This window comes from Trachinotus anak, unplaced genomic scaffold, assembly GCF_046630095.1.
Source record: "Trachinotus anak isolate AG129_WGS33_773 ecotype Australia unplaced genomic scaffold, CSIRO_AGI_Tana_v1 ptg000007l, whole genome shotgun sequence".
Lineage (NCBI taxonomy): Eukaryota > Metazoa > Chordata > Actinopteri > Carangiformes > Carangidae > Trachinotus > Trachinotus anak.
Genome location: NW_027273858.1, coordinates 10,792,383 through 10,812,745, shown reverse-complemented (window position 1 = coordinate 10,812,745; position 20,363 = coordinate 10,792,383). Strand labels below are relative to the sequence as shown.

At 40.9% G+C, this 20,363-nt stretch overlaps 1 protein-coding gene and 1 long non-coding RNA gene across 2 annotated transcripts; one reads left to right on the top strand and one right to left on the bottom strand.

Annotated features, from left to right (window-relative positions):
• Window position 1: 1 nt before the first annotated feature.
• On the bottom strand, window positions 2–3,659 carry LOC139622438 (uncharacterized). Its single transcript, XR_011691260.1, has 3 exons — window positions 3,565–3,659; window positions 3,408–3,461; window positions 2–2,205 (listed from the first exon to the last, which is right to left on the bottom strand). It is a non-coding gene; the product is annotated as an uncharacterized lncRNA (long non-coding RNA).
• Window positions 3,660–5,421: 1,762 nt separating this feature from the next.
• On the top strand, window positions 5,422–8,429 carry znf503 (zinc finger protein 503). Its single transcript, XM_071480446.1, has 2 exons — window positions 5,422–6,127; window positions 6,504–8,429. Exons 1-2 carry the CDS (start codon window positions 5,873–5,875, stop codon window positions 7,932–7,934), a joined length of 1,686 nt encoding a protein of 561 aa, XP_071336547.1. The 5' UTR covers window positions 5,422–5,872; the 3' UTR covers window positions 7,935–8,429.
• The last annotated feature ends 11,934 nt before the right edge of the window (window positions 8,430–20,363 follow it).

Sequence of the window (20,363 nt, the reverse complement as noted above, 5' to 3'; positions counted from 1 at the left end):
TGACTCTTACATATCTTTTATTCAGCTTTTGACCCTGCTGCCACAGAATATCCAGTGAGGCAAAATCATTTTTTATACATGACGACTTTGAATGTGAAAGAATGGCCACTTATTTGAGTGAAAGTGCAGATACTCCTGGTCAAATATAACTCCAAAAGTTTGTTTGGTCTGGTCCAATTCAGTTGATGAGTTTGTAAACGTCCTAAACTTTAGCACTTCCCCCTTGGTTCAGCTTGTGGGATTTGATCGAGTTCAGAAACTCTTTGACACCAAAAGATGGATCCCTCCGGAGTTTGTTTGGGACCAGACCGAGACCACCTCCTCGAAAGGGTCTTGGTGCAATTGCTTTGGTCTGCACCCGAGTGCGATTACTGTTTTCACACCTGCCCAAACAAATCATACCAAAGGGGGAACACCAACCAGGGTTGGCTTTAACCAGACTAACAAGTACAGGTGTGAAATCAGCCTTAAAGTGCTGGAGTACTTACTTTTAGAAATACTTAAGTATTCAAAAGTATTCAATTTTTTTAAAAGTTTTTTTTAATGTCAACACATTGTTGTATTGTTCCACAGAGTATTTATAGAACCTAATGACTCTGAAACTACCTACTGAATGACTGACTGACTGTATAACCTGTAGAATAAAAAGCTTGTAGAAATGATGCAAAGCTGATCAAAATGGCCATAAAAACACAACTAAATCAACAACAGGAGCCGGTGTGGTTTTCATATTTCTTTTTCTCAGGCAAGTTTGGTCATGTTAAACATTTAAATCGACTCTTTATTTCTAAAACGTCAAACATGGACTTAAGATCAGGTCGTGGTGCTCTGGTGAAGAATCTTCTGCCTCATCTTTATTTAACGTAGCATCATTGGCACATTGACAGGTTCAAAGCTGTTCAAAAATGCAGCAAGCACAACATGACTGATAGTGCGGGAGTTGGCTGTGATTGGTTTTCCTCGTATACAGTCTATCACAATTTCAAAATTAAAAAAAAATTAAAAAATTAATTCCACCGACTAAAAGCTCTGCTTCAAAAGTCCAATATTTGTCTTTTAAGTGTAGAGGAGTAAAAACCTTAAGTTTCTAAAACAATAATACAAGTAGAGTATAGATACTAGAAAAATACACTTAAGTAGGCCTACAGTACTCAAGTAAATGCACCAAACAAATATAACAAACCTTCATAGCTTCATTTTATCCATGTGACTCATGTTTATTTCACTGAGTCACAGCTTTGTAGCTTTGCAGGTCAGCTGTGAGCACTTTGTCCTGTAGACCAGTATAACTGCTTAAACTGTGATACGTCCGTTTCTTTTGTGCTTGCCTGCTTGATAACACCTGTTTAACACTCTGCGCATCAACTTTAATTCAGTTTTCATGGTAGAAATTGATGCATTGGGGATTACTGCCCCCACCAATGTGTATTCTGTGACAAAACCCACCAAACCAACAACTGCCTTGGTGTGGTGATTATTAATTAAAAGGAAAATCTGATGCTGACATAGGCTTTAAGTCTGTAGTCTTTTTTTTTTTTTTTTCAGGCCAATGTGTCTCTGTGCCCCTGAAAGGCTTGCAGGCAGGCCGACACAGCGGCGTACTTCACCGCTGGGTCCAAGCCTCTCCCTACTTCGGCGTCGAGATGTGGCAAATCCGCACACTTCGGGTCACCGATGGCACCGCGGTCGAAAGAATGTGGGAGTTTGGGAGCGCCGCACTGTCCTACTTCCTCACTGTATGTCGTGTGACGTCATGTGGGACCTCCCATACGCGGAAAAGGCTCACTTTCTCCCTGCAGCCCGCCCGGAGAGAGAGAGAGAGAGAGAGAGAGAGAGAGTCTGCATGGCTCCAGCCTCCGCCGCGCTCCATGCGGTGCTCCACGTCTGACAGAATGCAATGACTTCTTGTGTTCGATGCAATGCAAAACAGGTCTCCTTTAGAAAGAAGGACTACGGCTTAATGTTGTGACAGTGTTGTGTTTTATTTTTCATTTTTTATCCTTTTACCTCTCTGACGTTTTACATCGGGGCTTAGTAGGCAATGCTTCCAGGTAATGTCGTGTCACGGACTTTCCTGTAAACCTGTCCTTCCTCCTTGGAGTTTTAGAAAAACCTTTTCATGCATGCATCTGAATGCTTGTAATACTCTCCTGTGCAGCCTCTGTCTTCTTTTATCTGTTTCTGCGATTTGGGGATTGTGTGCGTCTGTTTGAAAAGAAGAAGAAGAAGAAAAAAAAAAAGCACAGGTTTTAGGTTACGGCCGGAATATAAATAATAGAGTAGAAATGGACTAGAATAAAATGAACAACTTCATGTGAACATTGATAGTAGCATCAAAACAGACTGGATATAAGACATTTCTTTCAATTATAGATGCAGGTAAAATTCAAGGTCTGCAATTAGAAAAAACAGTTTAATTACATATTTGCTATTTTCTAAAAAAAATTAGCCATAAGATTGAAATGTGTTCCTCCTCGTTACAAAGAAGTCGGCCCAGCATATAGCTCAAAGCAATCCTGCAAGTCCAACATATTCCCTCACCAGATGTAAATAGTTGTATTTGCATGCGGAGAGTTATTCATAAACATGTCAGTGTTGTGAAATATATGGGGATATTAAAACTTTCTATTTAAATATCGTGAATTATGGTCGCAAGAATGTGTTCCCATTTAAGGGGAATGCAGAGTATTTTGGTGTCTGGTGCAGAAGCCCATTCGTCATACGGACAATAAAGAGGGTTTTCGCCTGACAGTGAAAATTTATGGTTGCCCTTCTTTGCCCTAATAACTCACATATTGTGTCACGGACTGACAGCCCTTGCAGAAAACAGCAAGCCTGTTATCAATCACACATCTTTGCATATTGTGAAACGTCCCCCCCCCCCCCCCCCCTCTTTTTTTTTTTTTTTTTGCCAGAGAAAAACACTGAGAACACTTGAGGAAATAAGAGCTCCGCTCATTTGGACTTTCCTCCTCCAATTCTCACAAACTCTCCCATTAAAATGAAAAGAACTGTTGGCCTATTCGGAGTTGTTTATTTATATTACACATTATCTCAAAATTACGACTTATGTCTTCATAAAGTAGACAAGTACTGCTTGTTTTTATTTATTCATACACACTTTACAAAGCTGCAGTCAGTCATGCAAACCAGTGTAGGCCTAGAAGCTGAAACCAATCTTTTTTTTCTTTTTTTTTTAAGCTAAAAAGTGTTTTTACTCATGTGTGTTGGATTTATTTGTAAATGGTTTCCTCATATTCTGCTTTTTTTTGCCATGTGTCTCTGTTGTGTTTTATTTCATTTCATAACCTTCATGCTAAATTGTATTTGTGGCAGATTTTGGACTCCAACGCTATGTGTTTTTACTTAGTCCTTCTATTTTTCAGGAAAAAAAAAAAAACAACAACCATATTTTGCCATCTTCACTGTCCACTCCAGGTTTTCTTGCTCTCCAAGTTGACCTGTCAAGCAGATTACCACAGAAAGAGATTAATGGCAGAGGCGGGTTGCAATAATAATCGTTTTGTTTGATGTGACAACTTTGATAGGCGTTGATTTACTTACAAACTGATAGGCTTTTAATTGAGCGCCTCCATCCCGATTGAGATGAAAGGAAAACCGCATTGAAAAGCTGCCCGATTGCCCCGGAGCCTCAATACTGATTAGCCATCTCAGCGGTGAATAGTTCAAGGCATTTTAAACTTCTTTTCTCAACGGCCTGACAGACCATTTCTCTTTCTTTTCTTTCTCCCCACTCCGCTTTTCTACCTCTTGAAGAAAATAAATCATTTTCATTGTATGTAAATAAAATCGAGCTGACATCAATATAAAATGTCTGGATTTCTTTTTTGTTCCCTGTCTTTGTTATTCTTGTCGCAGATGACAGTGTGCCCGAGGCAGATGACAGGTTTTAACAGCACAATAGCAGATGCGTTTAGCCAAAATGGACAGGGCTCTGTTTTGAAAGGCTGTGATGTTTCACCGGGTTGTTACACATTATCATTTTTTTTTTTTGAATGAATGTCCACAGATTGTTTAAACTCACTTATTTCGGACAGGGCGGACTACATCGAATAGATTAGATTACGAAAACACGAATGATTAATTCGTCCCTTTTAACTTTACGCGTGATATTTTTTCACGCTGGATTTTAGTTGGATTTATTTGTCACCAACATGCCAGTGTTTTTTCCTAAGGGTTCTTCTTAACGCTATAATCGGCCGATTACAGCAAGAGCACTTTGCCACCTTCAAGCACTAACAGCTACTCCGGGGAACATGTGAACTGGACTGTCTGCAAGTTATTAAAGTCCCACCATGTGTGCCTCCTCCGAGGTGTTTGATGAGAAACTCCAAAAGTTACAGACTTTGTTTAATAACCAAGAGAGTGGGTGTTAAGTTCAATGCACAGCTATCCCCCACAGTTTCTGGACTGGGGACGTCGGCTATTGTCGATGCAACTAAAAATTAAATCTTAACTCGAGAATCGATTTATTTCCTCTGAAAACTCTTGTGTCTCCTGCAGAATGTCTCTCTCCCCATTTGTTCTTTTCCCGCAGTCACACTGGCATGTAATCAGCCACAATAGCTGACATAAATCAAGCGGTGGATTGACAGCGTCTGACAAATAACTGATTGATTGCGGTGGAGCAGAATTGACACTTGACGGAGGGGTGGAGATAGAAATAGAAGGGCGGTGTATATTATACTGAAAACATGTGACATTCACATCCCTCCATCACTACATTGGTCTATTCCTGTCAACGCTTGTCTGTTAAGGGAATTCAAGCTGAAGTGGTTGGTTTTATGTTTGCCAGTGGAAAAAAAAAAAAAGCAGTCCCAGTGGTGGATGTGCGTAATTTGCGCACACTTTGCGCGTCTCTCGGGTTACACACAGTTGGAGAATAACAATAAAACACTTGTTAAAATAACGACAGACTTAAGACTAACATATTTCCACTCCAAAAACTTAGGACACAACTATCCCCTTAGATATTTACATGGCTTTGAAGTAATGAGTTGGTCGGTAGTATGTGACAGCAAGCAGAGAAATCAGTGAAGCACGATGCCATCATAACTTACATTGTTTAAAACTAGACTCAAATGAAAATCGATTATGCTAATGATAAAAACATGATTGAACTTTACGCATGTGGATGAAGTGAGTGTTTGATTTACCGTCCATATGCACCACTCCATATCTTTCACATCAGATAAAATGTGTTAAAGTGAGTTAATTGTGACTTATAATTTTCAAATTGGAGGTAAATACTTCATCTATGTTATTATCATTATTATTTTTTTAACTATATTTACATCATATGATTATATTTTGAGCCCTTTACCCCCACATCTAAAATAGCGGCAGCGTGCACAGTAACCAAAATGTTAAAGCCTTTCTCCTCCCCCGAGCTGTCAAAATAGAGGCGCTTACAAAGAGGAGAACGTCACATCCCCTTGACCCTCCAATCACCTCAGGGTCCCATTTGATTGGAAGGCGGCAAAGGCTTTAATCTCGGACTAATTCAGCTGCTTTTGAAGTGAAAATTTCTACCAGTTCGTACTTCGGGAGTACAGAGCGAGGAGCTGCAGACAGGCGCACACAAGGCGCAGCGCTCATGGTGCCAGACGCTGCCACGGATCTGCGATAACCTCGCACGGTCTCCCTCCAGCTGCCGCGCCTTGCTCCTTCACCACCGGGATTACTACCTATTATTGAACCGTTTTATTATTGTTATTATTTTTTTTTACCCCCGAGAGAGAGAGAGAGAGAGAGACAGAGGCTCGATTGCTTTTTTTTTTCTTTTTTCTCTTTTGATTTTCTTAATGAATCTGATGAAAGCATCGCCGTTTCATTTCCTGACAATTGGGACATGATCACGTCGCCCTCGGCGTCTGCCCTGAAAAATAGTGATATTTGTGCAGCCTGGGAAAGCAGCAGTTCTCGGAATAGCAGCTCAGCGAGCGTCAGCAAGCCTTTTCTCCACTCCGCACCTCCGTGTGATCCACTACGGCAAGCAAACCGACTTCCTATCAAGGTTTTGAAAATGCTTACCGCACGGTCGGGACACATTTTGCACCCGGAGTATCTGCAGCCTTTGCCTTCTACCCCGGTCAGTCCCATAGAGGTAAGGAGAACATTTTGAATACTTTGTCAGTGTGATCACAGTGTTACGCCTTTTGGTTATTAATGTTTCGTGGGGCGTTATGGGAGCCTATCGCTGTTATCCCGTAATATATCGTGTCCCACCAGTGTTTAAAACAGTTGCGTGTGGCAGAAAGCCTCGCAGTTTGTTTTTACAACCATCACGACTGTAGTTTTGTTCACGGAAGAGCCGTGCGTAATTACCACATATACATATTCCGCTTGGGAATGTCAGGAAATGTCCATACCGAACCGCAGTCTCTCAGCCTGTACATTTTGTAATCGTAAAAGAAAGCGGTCGATGTGCGTTTTCAAAACATTTATCAACATCTGTTTAATCTTTTTTTTTTTTTTCGCAGCTAGATGCCAAGAAAAGTCCGTTGGCTCTGCTGGCGCAGACCTGCTCTCAGATCGGCAAACCGGACCCACCACCCTCCTCCAAATTATCCTCCGTAACATCAAATGGATCTAGTGAGAAGGAATCTAAACCCGGTCCTTTGAAATTGAGTGACATCGGTGTGGACGACAAATCTAGCTTCAAACCTTATTCTAAACCTTCAGATAAGAAGGACTCGTCTTCGGGCGTCTCAGGCGGAGAGAAGTCTGGTTTCCGAGTGCCGAGCGCCACCTGCCAGCCGTTCACGCCGCGGACAGGCAGCCCCAACTCCAGCACTTCAGCCTCCCCTATGCCGTCAGAGGGGAAATGTGGGGACAGGGATGAAAAGAAAGAGTCTGATTGTAATAAAAATGGCACTACGGACGGGTCTGGCACCACTAGCCACAGCAGGATAAGCGTGAGTTGTGGTGGAATTAACGTGGAGGTCAACCAACACCAGGAGACAACTCCTGGCACTAAAACCACCTCCTCCTCGGAGTCCTCATCTGTAACTTCTGTATCCTCCGCATCTGTTCTCGGGTCAGGACTTGTGGCGCCGGTTTCTCCTTACAAACCGGGGCAGACAGTTTTCCCTTTGCCTCCTGCTGGTATGACCTATCCAGGTAGCTTGGCTGGGGCCTATGCTGGTTACCCTCAACACTTCCTGCCCCACGGAGGGAGCTTGGTAAACGCACAGCTGGCTAGTTCACTGGGCTGCAGTAAGGCTGGATCCAGTCCTTTGGCTGGGGCTTCTCCACCGTCCATCATGTCAGCCAGCCTGTGCAGAGACCCTTACTGCCTCAGTTACCACTGTGCCAGCCACTTAGCGGGCGCAGCCAGTGCGTCCTGCACGCACGACTCTGCGGCTGCCGCGGCCGCTAACGCCCTCAAGTCCGGCTACCCACTAATGTACCCGACACACCCCATACATGGCGTTCATTCCTCGGCGCCATCATTTAGCGGACACCCCCTGTACCCATATGGTTTCATGCTCCCCAACGACCCTCTCCCTCATGTTTGTAATTGGGTGTCGGCAAATGGACCGTGCGACAAGCGCTTCTCCAGCTCAGAAGAGCTCCTGAATCACCTGAGGACACACACTGCTTTTACCGGGGCCGAGAAGTTGATATCTGGTTATCCCGGCTCCTCATCACTGGCCAGCGCCGCAGCAGCGGCTATGGCCTGCCATATGCACATGCCACCGTCAGGAGCCCCCGGGAGCCCCGGGACGTTGGCTCTAAGGAGCCCGCATCATGCGTTAGGACTCAGCAGCCGCTACCATCCGTACTCCAAAAGTCCCCTGCCAACCCCCGGTGCCCCTGTCCCCGTCCCCGCAGCCACCGGCCCTTACTACTCCCCTTATGCACTGTATGGCCAGAGACTCACCACAGCATCAGCGCTTGGATACCAGTGAGGAAAAAGTGACTTGTTGAGAAGTTTATAGTACTAAGAATGCAAATATAAAGACTTTTATATTAACAGCGCTAAAACTTATGGGCGGGATCCGTGGACTTCAACTGTATTTATTTATATGTCGGCTTAAAAGCAGGCGATAATAGCTGCAAATGGAAAATATTTGAGCAACTCAAAAAGTGCATTATGTTGAAACTGAACTCTATAGGTAAAGTGAAAACACACACATGTTAGAGTACTAATTAAAGTAGGGGTCTTCATTTGATGTTAATTTGAAATTGCTATGATTGTATTTGTTCTTATTTAATGTCTCATTGAGAAGAAAATAATTTACATGCATGTTTGTTTCTTAAATTTCAAAAAAAAAAAAAAAAAAAAAAAAAAAAATTGTCCACATTTAAAATTGCCGTTATTTTTCAGGTGTACACCTTGGAAAGAGAATTGGTATTTTTTTGTATGTATTCTGGAAAAAAATAAGAAACAATTCTGTTCCATATCTCCGTGTGCCTCATTTTGTCAAGTGTTAACATTGTTCACTTTGAAATAATTCTCAAATTTATTTTACACTGACATTTTAAAAAAATTGGCCAGTTAAATGAATGGGGTGAAGAAAATCTCCTTTGATCATCTCAGCGACACAGGCCTACAGATTGTCATACTTTTCAAAACAGTAAATTGCTGTTACATGAGGACAAATTTTGACTATTTGTTCATATGATGTCTTTTCTTTCTATCTTTCTTCCTATTATATTACTTTATGAGCCAAATGATTGAGAAGCTTTAAAAGTTTACTTTAAACAGAGCACACTATAAAGTTTAAATTAATGCAACTTGAAAGAGGGGGATGAGTGTGTGTGTGTGTGTGTGTGTACAGAGTTAAACGGGCTTTATAAAGTGAATTTGTATGAGAGAATTCAGTTTGTTGGTAGCTGAATTTTGTCAGTGTGTTGTTTGAGATGGATCTTTTTTTTTTTTTTTGGTTTTTTTTTTGAAGCGCTGGAGGCTGACGTGCTGCTTTACCTGCGTAAAAAGTAAATTTGTGAAATGTGTCAGAAACGAAAATGCTCGTCAAGGCCAGCTGATTTTCTGTGGTTTTTTTTTTAAAATCATGGGCACATTTATGTATTTTAAATTGCTAAATTAAAATATATATATAAAAAAAATATCAATTTTACAACCTGAGGAGAAAGCTGGACGTTGGTCTGAATGATGTGATGCTTTCAGGTGGAGTGCAGCAGAATTTCTACAAGCCTTTTCGACCAGTGTGTCTTTTTTTTTTTTTTTAATTTATGACAAAAAGCTGTGGGCTGAGAGTGGGACTCTGAAATTTCGACGTGGAGGCCGTTAACTGGTTTATGTAAAAATGAGTCTGGGCTATTTTTGATTGGATGGTCATTACCTGGATGCCATTATTTAATTTGCATTTGATAATCTCATCAACCTGTAAATGTAATGTACAGAGCACTCAGTTTGTTATTAAAAAAAAAAGAAAAGAAAAGAAAAAGAAAAAGATCGGGCTTGTTCAGAGTTGTGGGATTTTCATGCAGGTACAAACACTCACAACTCGTGGATCAGGCGCAGATGAAAAACCTATCAATTGCCGCATAGGCTACCACATGAACCATTTCAAATTTTCTCATAGACTATGTGTTTTTTTGTTTTTGTTTTTAGTCAATATTTTTTCGTGCACAGACGACGGTGAGCATGTGTTGTATTGATGACACTCGTAAGAAAGCACATCTGCATATTTGAGCTTTATCGCCTTTACAGAAAACTTCGGCATCTGACTGAGTTCGCGCAGCCACAATTCATTACGCTTTAAGGCAACATAACAAGTAAAAAGGGCCTATTATTTTTGGTGTTGCTATCATCGACAGCATTCACTTTGTCTTTCACTTCCTGTGGACACACTGTTGACCCAGCTGTTTTCACAGTTATTATTTATTTTATTTGCAATGGCTCCTCAGCTGTACCGTCCCTCGTCCATCGCGCAGCGGTTGGTCCGCCGGCACTAACTCCTCTCACAGTGCGGAGGCGATAAGGCCCACACGCGTCCTAAACTGATGTAATGACGGTGAAAGGGAGCAATTTCCATTTTTACCCACATCATGGTGGCTGTGCTCGGAGGTCCCCGGTGGAAGGCAATTTATCATGTGCCCCTCCCCCTGGCCCTGTCACTGGAGGAACAGGCAGGCACATGTGTGCATGAATTACCCACCCTCCCCACCTACCCAGCCCTCCCTCTCACTGAGGAGATTTGACACAGAGGAGAGAGAACATGGGGGATTAGAGTATGCAAGACTATTAAAGTGCATATTCACTTTGTCCATCAAGGCCTGGGAGTCCTGAGGTGTGCATGGAGCTCTGCAGAACATAAGTATAGGCTTCATCAAACCGCAGTAGTGTTAAATTTAGTGATTCACTAATTTAGATATAATTAAAAAGCCGTGAAATTAAGTGGACTTTATTGATAAATCTGCTTGATATGATTTATTGGATTTAACAGGCATCTTATTTACCATATGAAGAAATAGTCTGAAGGTCCGGAGGGGGCACACAGGTCAGTGAGCTGAAGGGTTAAGTGAAGTGTAAGTGCCTAGTCTGGCAAAGTAAACATTAACAGTGTTAGGTCAAGGGTATTTATATGGGTTCAGAGCCGTTCCACATGAAAACTGGTCCGAATTTGAAATTGCAAACACTGCACGGTGGAGGAAAAAAACTTTACTGGATAACTTTAAGGGTTTGGGGAGTTGACACTTTAAAGTTACATAATATATTTTTAAGATCAGTTTTCCTCAGTGGATGGTCTTCAAACAATACAAAACACATGAAAAAATAAATTTCTTCAACACTGTGCTTCTTTGGATTTTTCATCAAGACCTACAGCAGCCATTTTGAAATTCTCGGGACATACTTGCATCATCATCATCAGAGAGAGAGAGAGAGAGAGAGAGAGAGAGAGAGAGAGAGAGAGAGAGAGAGAGAGAGAGAGAGAGAGAAGACACTGCAGGAAACCTGGCAGGACATCTGGCAAAGGGGGGAGCCCAGGACGTGACTCACACACCTAACCCCATATTCAACCCTACTGAATTACAGCCACTAAAGCTGTCATTAGTGGGTGTGTGGCACAATATAAAGACATGCCGTCGTCTGCAGTGGCAAGTCTATAGTTTGGGTAACAGCTGTGTCAATAAGGGGAAGCTGCTATAATGTTCAACCCCACACCAGACATAAGTCAAAGAGCAATTATTATCTTTTATGCATGTGTTTGTTTTGTTTTGTTTTTTTCTTAATCAGGTTGCGATTATGATATAGAAGTTCTCAGTGATAGGAAATAGACACCTATCAACAGTGGCTTTGTTTATGGGCACTTGATGTTTCTTACTGGCCATTATGTTTTAACGGTAGAGATTGCTACTTTTCAAATACATTTTGATTGTACATCCACTTCTCAGATACCACAGAGAAGGCGCTCTGTCTGCGACCATCTCTGCCTCCCTGTGTATCTACGACTACACATTACATGCACCTATAGCTCAAATATGCCTTCGCACTCCAGTAGTAAAAGGTGTCATCCTAGCTGGAAACGCCCGACTGCCATTATCTCAGTGTGTGATTTATGGTGATACGGGCTGCTGAGGTGCCCACAGCTTTGTGATTGTAGTAATGAAGCCGTAAAGTGAGCAGCATGAAACAAAGCAGGGACTCGGCGGTCGTAAACAGATCCACTGCTTCAGGAAAATCTGAACTAAATCTGCCCATTATCCAGCAGATTAAAAAAATCAACATTGTCGTTGGTCACGTGTCGTATCCATCAATGCTAAAGCACCCTTTTCTGACAAATTGATCCTAGAATGCAGTCCCCAACTGAGAGCTGTAATAGAGGTAATTTGGTTCTCAAAATCTGTGCCGAGGCAGACAGGAATCCCTCCCAGCTCTTCCACATGTGGTTACCCTGCTCATTGATTTACAAATGTAAAGTGCTCATCCAGGTGATGTGAGAGAAGTGGCAGTGTTGATCTATCTGTGCCACTCAGATCTCTAACCAGTGAGACACTTTCTTGTGCTTAGACAGCCTAATTGAGGTCATTTCTGTCTGCTTTGGGATCTACGGTGCGCTGGGGTGTTTTAGTGTTCAGATAATTTGCCCATTTTCTGATCCTGACAAAGAATATTTTATGGAAATGCACCCTTATTCCAGGCACCTTAATGGAGTATGTTGGAGTAGTATGTGAGCTGATGAGGTTGTTGTCTGTCACTGATAAATGTAAAAAGCAGAGAAAATGTCAGGGATGGGCTCAGCTCCAAAGGGCTCTTTGCCTTCATTTGAAATCAGCAGTGCCTAAGCACTGTATCTTCAGGGTGTAACCGCGCACAATCACAAGGTTATTCTAATTGTTTGAATCTGGGTGAATACAGTATAAGACATCATACAGCATGTGTCTTTGTGTGTAGCCACCCAGTGGACTATCAAAGACAGTCAACCAACTTAATTTGAGATAAAGGCATTTGCTTTCCAAGTTTTTTTTTGACAGGTTGAGGTTTCAGTCTACCACATAATTGCTGTCTTCTGCTGTTCTCTCCTTTCTATGAGTAAATCCTGATGATGTGTCACCGGCCCTACATGACAGTATGAGCACATGATGTCATTTCCATGGGTGTGGGCCACCAATTACCATGACTCACATGCTTACTGACTACATAAACCCGGATACTTCTGATCATTTCATCAGGAATAAATGTTCAAATTTCTTACCAACTGATTGCTAAAATGCAAACCAAATGCTCAAGAGTAACAACATCTTTTACAAATTTTGTCTTATTTTCTTCATTTTTGTTAACTGTTAACATTTAAGATGAAACAAACACACTGCATCCTGTAAAAATCAATAAATAATAATGCTTATAATTGAATAAAACTAATTTTGAAATAAATATGGCATTTGGTAATAAAAATGACCACAAGAAAATTTAATAATGTAAATTAATTAACATATAATAGAGTTAGTTAAGATAGTTAAGATAGAGTTACTGTACGGAACAATTATTTAATTCTAAATTATTTATATTAAATAAATAACACTGAGATGGTTGCAAGTAAGAAGTAAAACGAGAGTTGTTTCCATTTGTTCAGGGAAACTGATTTTACGTTGCATCATTGGACTTGTCATTCACATCTTAACGCAAACCACACAAACACGTGAAAAATACCCAGTGCAGTCTTGCTGAAATCTCAAAATCTTTGCATACTAGTACGATACAAGTTAGCGTGTTATCACTTTAGCTCTATGTGAACTCTGCTTGAATTTACCCTGTGGAGTTATGAATTCACTGCAAACACTAAAACACTTCACACCACCCTCAAGGCCACCAAGTAATATTTTCAACATATTAGCCAACAGCTAATAGTGTATATGTTGTCACATACTGTAACTGTTAAATGAAAAAACTAAATTGATTATTTCCAGTGTATTTATAGCATGGTGTATTCACCATGTATTGCTTGAAGTATGTTTCAATGGAGATTTTTTTTTTTTTCTGTGAGAAATACATTTGCACGACCACCTGTGAATAACAGTGCTGTATGACCACAACATGGGTTGACTTTGAGGAAGGGTGTGACTGTTTGGCCTTTTCTTTAGTCAAAACTCATGCTCTGTAGGTGTTGTCGTTGCTTGATCCACCTACATATAAAAACTATTGGCTGGATGCAGAAAGCTCAGACACATTCTCAGTGGGATTTTCAAAGAAAATCACAAACTGATGTGGGCGTAGATTGAGTAAAAGTTGCAGGAAAGTGGAAACAACCAAAAGTTACGTTACAAAACTTCATCACATTTCTGGCAGTGGTGCCCATGGGGTCTGGCAGATAGGGAGATTGGTTGAATGGCTAACTTCTCTTGCCTTTTTATGTTCTCAAAAGTTCCCTTAACAGACTCCAAATCAAAATCTTTTACTTTCTCTCACACTGCTCTTATTGATAATTTTTGGCCTAATTACACCATATAACAATGGAAACTTGTTACAGATGCTGTTTTGAGAGTTTTGTTACCCATCCTGAGCCTAGTAGATGCTGACAAAGCAGTCTGTTTATGCATTAAGATAACCCATGAAGCAAATTAAATTAAACTCATGATTCATGCCAAATAATCAGTCGGCCACCTGACTTGTCCTGGCAAGAAAAGCTCAAGCCATGACAGCGAGCTAGCATGCACAATACCTGGACCCTGGAACTAGCTCAAATAAATGGAATGTCAGTTACACCTGTGTTTCTCCTGCTTTGAGATGCCAACAATATCTGGTGTGAAAATGTCTGTTGCCACCATTAATGATAATTAATTAATTAATGATAAAGTAAGTCAGCTTAAGTTATCATATTTCCTAAGTAGCCAACAGCACTATCTCAGACACATCAAGGTAAGGACTTTGCTTTCATGCCTAACTTGAGAGAGAAAAGGCAACTAGATTTGGAACACAGAAACATAACATGTGTAATATAACAGTGCCAATATGGAACATTTCTTTTATCAAGCGAGTTCTGTATTTATCAGGTGATTTGCTTACTTAAATGTGTAACACACACTAAGTAAACATGGTTCTGTTTTCCCTCTGTTGCACCACTGAGCTGAATCTCCTTCCTCAGAGGCTGTTTTCAAAGAGACACAATCAGTTGCAAACCTGTAAAGCACCATACGGGGTCATTAATTGTGTTACAGTGTGGTGGTACACCATAGGACTATTATCCAATTTAAGGAACCACTGAAGTCCCAGAACTTTATGTAGCCTGTGCAGAGAAAAATAAGTGCACAATCCACTGTGATATTCTCCAGAGTTTCCTGGTTGGAGCCAAGTGTGAAAAACGGCAATATATAACACTTACGTGATTTATGAGAGCTATATTTATCACGTTGATATAAACTATTCAACTATTACCAGCCCCCACATTACTCCAGCAATTCATTCATGTCAGTAGACCAAACAATTCCCTCACCTCTGCACCGGCAACTCCAAACCAAACTACTTCTCACTGCCTGTACCCATGTGACTTTCAATAGAGACTTCTCCAAGGAAATAATAGGAGAGGGGGACATTTCTCAGCTCATCCACATGCAGTAAGTGATGATGCTGCGATGTATCACACATTGATCTGAGGCATTTCGGGGAGCCGAGCGTATTAAGAAGGGAGCGTAGTAGACTAATGGGCCTGACCGGGAGACAAATTGGGCAAGACATACAGCAACACAGCCCCAGGAAATATGGTGGCTCACATCACTTTTATTGCTTTAATGCATTTTAGTGTTAACTGTGAAATTGAACTGAAAATTACCTACAATCCATTTGATTTTTTCCCTTTTTTGTTGTCTGCCCTGCTGAAGGTAGAGTGAAAATGACATAGGTGACCATATGCTGAACAAGCAAGTTTGCCTGTTTTCCTTTTGAAATAAGTTTTTTTTAAATTATTTTCTTAAAATTTAAAATAATAAGCCATAATATTGCTCAAAGATGAGAAACATATGCCACTGCAAGAAGGAAAACTACAATAGAACTACTCAGCTGCAGATTTACCTGTTGTGTGAACAATAACACACTGTGTAGGAACAAAGCTGCTGCAATGGCATACCAGGATAACTCCTCTTTGTTATTTCTAATTTGTTATTTTTGATTTAATTTAACTGGCTCCAGAGAAGGCACTCAAAGTAACAAGCTAAAAGCTAATACACACATACTGTGGAATGCACAGTATATAAACAGCAGAGATTAATGTGTGACGTTTGACATCCCCCAGAGTTTGGATTAAATGCAACTCTCCCTACTCTGTGACTTGAGGTTACAGAGCTTTTTGAAAGCCCAAAGTGATGTGACAGTCATATGCTGAACTGCTCCCCCTATAGACAGTGTGCGAGTCGGCTGGAAGTCACACACTCACACACACACTCACACACACACACACACACACACACACACACACACACACACACACACACACACACACACACACACACACACACACACAGGAGCCTGCAGTGTTTCTGATGTGGGAGTCTGTAATAGCTAATTTTCTTTAAGATGGAAGCTGGCAAATGCAAGCTATCAACCTTTAGGGCTTTAAATATTATGAGAGAACAAGCACACATTACGTACACATGCACACATGCCGCACACCCAGGGAGTCAATCAAAAAATAAACAGATGAGATCCACTGAAAATTTGGAGATAGAAAAACTGTCACAAGGAGGATTCTCACCACAAAGAAAGCGGGAAAGACAAGTGAAGGGATCTTTTGAAACCTTAGGTAAATAAGAGGAATCAGGCGTCGAACATCCAGGTAATAACTGATGTTATGACTTGGCATTTGCTCTGACATGCATTTGAGACAGGAACATTAAAAGATATCCACCATTTGACAGGTATCACAGTTCCCCCAGGCAAGAAGGATTCTCATTTTGATGAGTGTGTCAGTCACAGTGAAGCCTGTCGACAAGCCAGATCTCAAGCACAGACGTTCAGGAATAACTCTTGCCTCAAAAATTACAAATGGAATATTTGAATAGCTGTGTGAAGGAAGACTGATTATGGCTAAACTACAAGATGTTTAGTTTGAGGCTTTAGCATCTCTGAAAATACAAATTTCCTTTCCTCACATAACCATTAATGCCCCAAAATGCTTCGAGTCACTATTCTGTTCATCATATGTTTCAGACTGAACACAGTTTTCCACTTGTGATGCACTCGAGAGCTTTTCTGCCCGCCTCGGTCTTTGAAAAAAAAAAACAATGCGGAAAAACCCTGATTTGAAACGTAACATAATCCACCGCTTCCAGTGTACAGAAGCTCAATAGTCAGCACAGTGCAATCGTACAAAATTCCCAAAATGGATCATTCATAATCAACTTCAATGAATTAGTTGTGACTGAAGTTGACAGGGCTGTGGAGAGATGGTGGACGACACGGGGCTTTAAATGCCATGCTCAGCGCCATGTGTGAATAGTCGCTCTGTACGCATTTTTCACTGCAGCATGTGCCATGTTCAGTATATGACACTCACACTGATTTACTACCCTCTCCCAGCTAAATAATTTACAGGATATGGCTCTCGGTGCTTTTAATGGTTGTTGTATAGACCTGCTTGCCTTTAAAATGTTCCACAGGCAAGCAGCCATATGCCTGGATGGATGGGAGACCTCTCAGCACTGATTAATAAGCTGCTCAGTACTTCACTGCAAACAGGCTGCCATGAAACACTGCATCACCAGCAGCAGCCGAGGTGCAGCTGAAAGTGTTGCCTGCGTTGTATGCGCTCGTGAAAAAGGGCCTCGGGTCCAGGCCCTCCAAAGGTAATACGGGTGATCTGAAGTAGTGGTGCGTATAAAAAATAGATCCGTTTTAAATTTTGATGTGGGATTTACCCTCAGTGCTCCCATGAGAGCCCCATTATGAAAAATGAATGGGTTTGTTTTTTTGGCAAATGTGTTGTGTTTGTCAGTCTAAATGTCAGTTCAAAGAAACGCACCGTCAATTCTTTGTGTGCGACCAGTCTATTGGTCTTGCAAACAAAGCCGAAGAGTATTATTCATCGCACTGTCATTTAAACTTCATTTCATGAACGCCGCCAATCAAAGGGCATTGTTCTTTTAATATATTACACTCTGTTAATGTTTAATGTCTCTGGCAGTTAATTGAATTTTGAGCGTTTTGTGGAAAAGGAGACTTGTTATCCAAACGATTAATCATCCCAGTGTTTACTTTAGAGCACCTGTTGATTACACGCTCTGATAAGAACTGAGCCACCCATTCTTTTGATCTATGTACACTTCTTTCTTTCACAGCTGCTAATGGCATTAATTTCATGAACCTTTAGACCAGCGCTTTGCCTCGGATTAAGTTATGTGAATTTTTGGTCCATCTGGTGAGGTTTAATTTTTCTACATTTCAAATAATTAGAACTTATCTCACGTAGAGAGTGTATTAGAACAAGGACCGTCACACTCAGGCTGCAGCCAGTTATGTAATTCAGTGGTAAATCAATGGCAAAGATTTTACCTTATGGGAGTCAAGGGGAGGAAATTTCACCGGCTGCAGAGTCTATGGTCTGATGTGTGTCTGCCCGGGGTTGTGTGACATGAAAATGTTTGAGAACCACTGCTTCAGACAGTCCAAAACTGCAGGGAGGCAGCCAGCATTTTCCAGTTCAGAGCTCAACACAGCCCAGCGTGGTTTCGACAGGTTGAGTGCCTGCATGCTTTCACTCTGCAACGATAGAACAATATCCCCTTGTTCCTGGCGACAAGAAAGGGAATCAATGTGACAGCCGTGAACAAATATGAAGATGATGGGGCAGTCAAGCATGTGAGACGCAAAATGCTTCTTTTTTCTTCTTCCCCTTAAATCTTGTGAACTTCAAAGCTGTAATTGCTAATTTGATGCACGAGCTGTGTGATACACTGTCTCATGGTAAAGTGCTCCACTGTCTGTCAGTGTGACGGTTAGGAGTTCTCGAGATGATTACTTCGAGGACAGACACTAAATCACTCATCACACTAACCTCATTGTAGGCCTCTCCTCAGATATGAAGACAACCAGGAAACTGATTTCAATTAATAACAATTATCATTACAACACTCAATCTGATTACGGTTGTGAGAGATGCAACTTCATCGCAATTCTCTTCATTTTATTTTATTTTGTATTTCTGTGCCAGCTAATTGTACATGATGTGCATGCTCACATTTAGCACTCTCCTCACAAACACACACACACACACACACACACACACACAGGATTCTGCGAGTCAGGTTTTAATAAGCTCTCTACAGACGTCTCTTTGACTGTATTTGGCTGAACTACACGTTAAAAGTTGCAGCCTCTCTACACATCATAGAGCCAACACACAGTTGTCTCTGTATTTTCTGTGTGCTATTTAATGGTTCATCCATCTCATCTGTTCAGCTAAATGTGCTTGTTGAAAACTATCTGAGCCCAGGCTCTGCTACAGATATAATTTCCATACACAGTGTATACTGTGAGCTTTTAGCTGTTCTGGTAGCTGAGCCTCTTTGGAGTGAAACCTGGCTCTTGGCCACAAAAAGTCTATCGTTTGAGTATCACATGGTTAGTGGTGCTTCCTACAGCTATATTTATGTACTCTAACTGTATCCCCTTTCATTGAAACCCTAACCAGTGGGTGATTTGTCTCCATAAGAGAGTGCCATTTACAAGCAGCCATGCTGGGGTGGGACCCCAACCAGAGGACTTGTTAATAGCACACATCCACTTCTCACCAGATGCTGTCCAGAACAAACCAACGTATACTGAGAGAGGTGTCGAAATCAATTTTCTATGAATGCTCGACCACAGTGTTAAAGGAGTTTTAATGTAACTTGCATGTTTCCTTTCCCTTTTTCATCTGGCACTGTGTTAGAATAAACTAGAAAGTAGCTGAGAAGTGTATAATATTTGTGACTTATAATTATTTTTCATTAAAAAGTTAAACAAGATAATTACTCTGTGTTGTCACCTTATTCTAAATAACTAATATGGCAGACAGATGATGTTTAAAACTATATAAATTTGGTAAAGATGAAAAATAAATTGACCAAGATCTCTTTGGACCTTCCAACAATCTGACGACTAATGGGGGCAAAAATAAGATTAAATAAAATAATAATAATACCTTTATACAGAATTTGATTTAAGTTTAAATTATATATTTTTAATTGGCCCATTGTAGATTAGCATTAACACCACTAAACACACCAGTGACATACAAAATAACACACAGTAGCTTTTGAATATATTCTCCTTGGTCTATTGCTCTACTGACCAACAGAATAGTTTGTATCAGAGTTTTAGTTTTCCCCGTCAAAAAAATGAAATCCAGGAAATCTTAGTTTGTGCTTCAGCCAAACCCCTCAGTATCTTAAAGACATTGGTCCAGGAGCTGACGTCACTGTTAACTACTTTCCTGTCAACTACTAGTTGAGTAAAGCCATGAATGACCTTTTGACTTTGTAATTTTCAGCTGCTGTCATATTACGTCAGCTGTATATACAGTATTTCACACGTCTATATCTATCTTTATTGCCTTATTTATGTTTCACAACTCACTATATTTACTTTTCACAGTGCTGCCTACTACCTTCTTTTAATTAATGACTCTCTTCCTTGTTAAATCTGATATTGTATATTTTATACTTTTATGTTGTTCTTTTTATAGCTCTCGATGAGTCTGTGCCTGGTTGGAGCTGCAGCTGCAATTTCCTCGTCGGAGACAATGACAGTGAAGCTCTCATGAATCACAGGATCAACAGCAAAATAAACTACGTGACAGTCATGTATACTTTCAGTGATTACATTTGGCTTTGCGATCACAATGTTGTAGCTTAGCTGTAATGTATGTTTATTGCTATGTGCAAAAAGAGGTAGCAGGAGT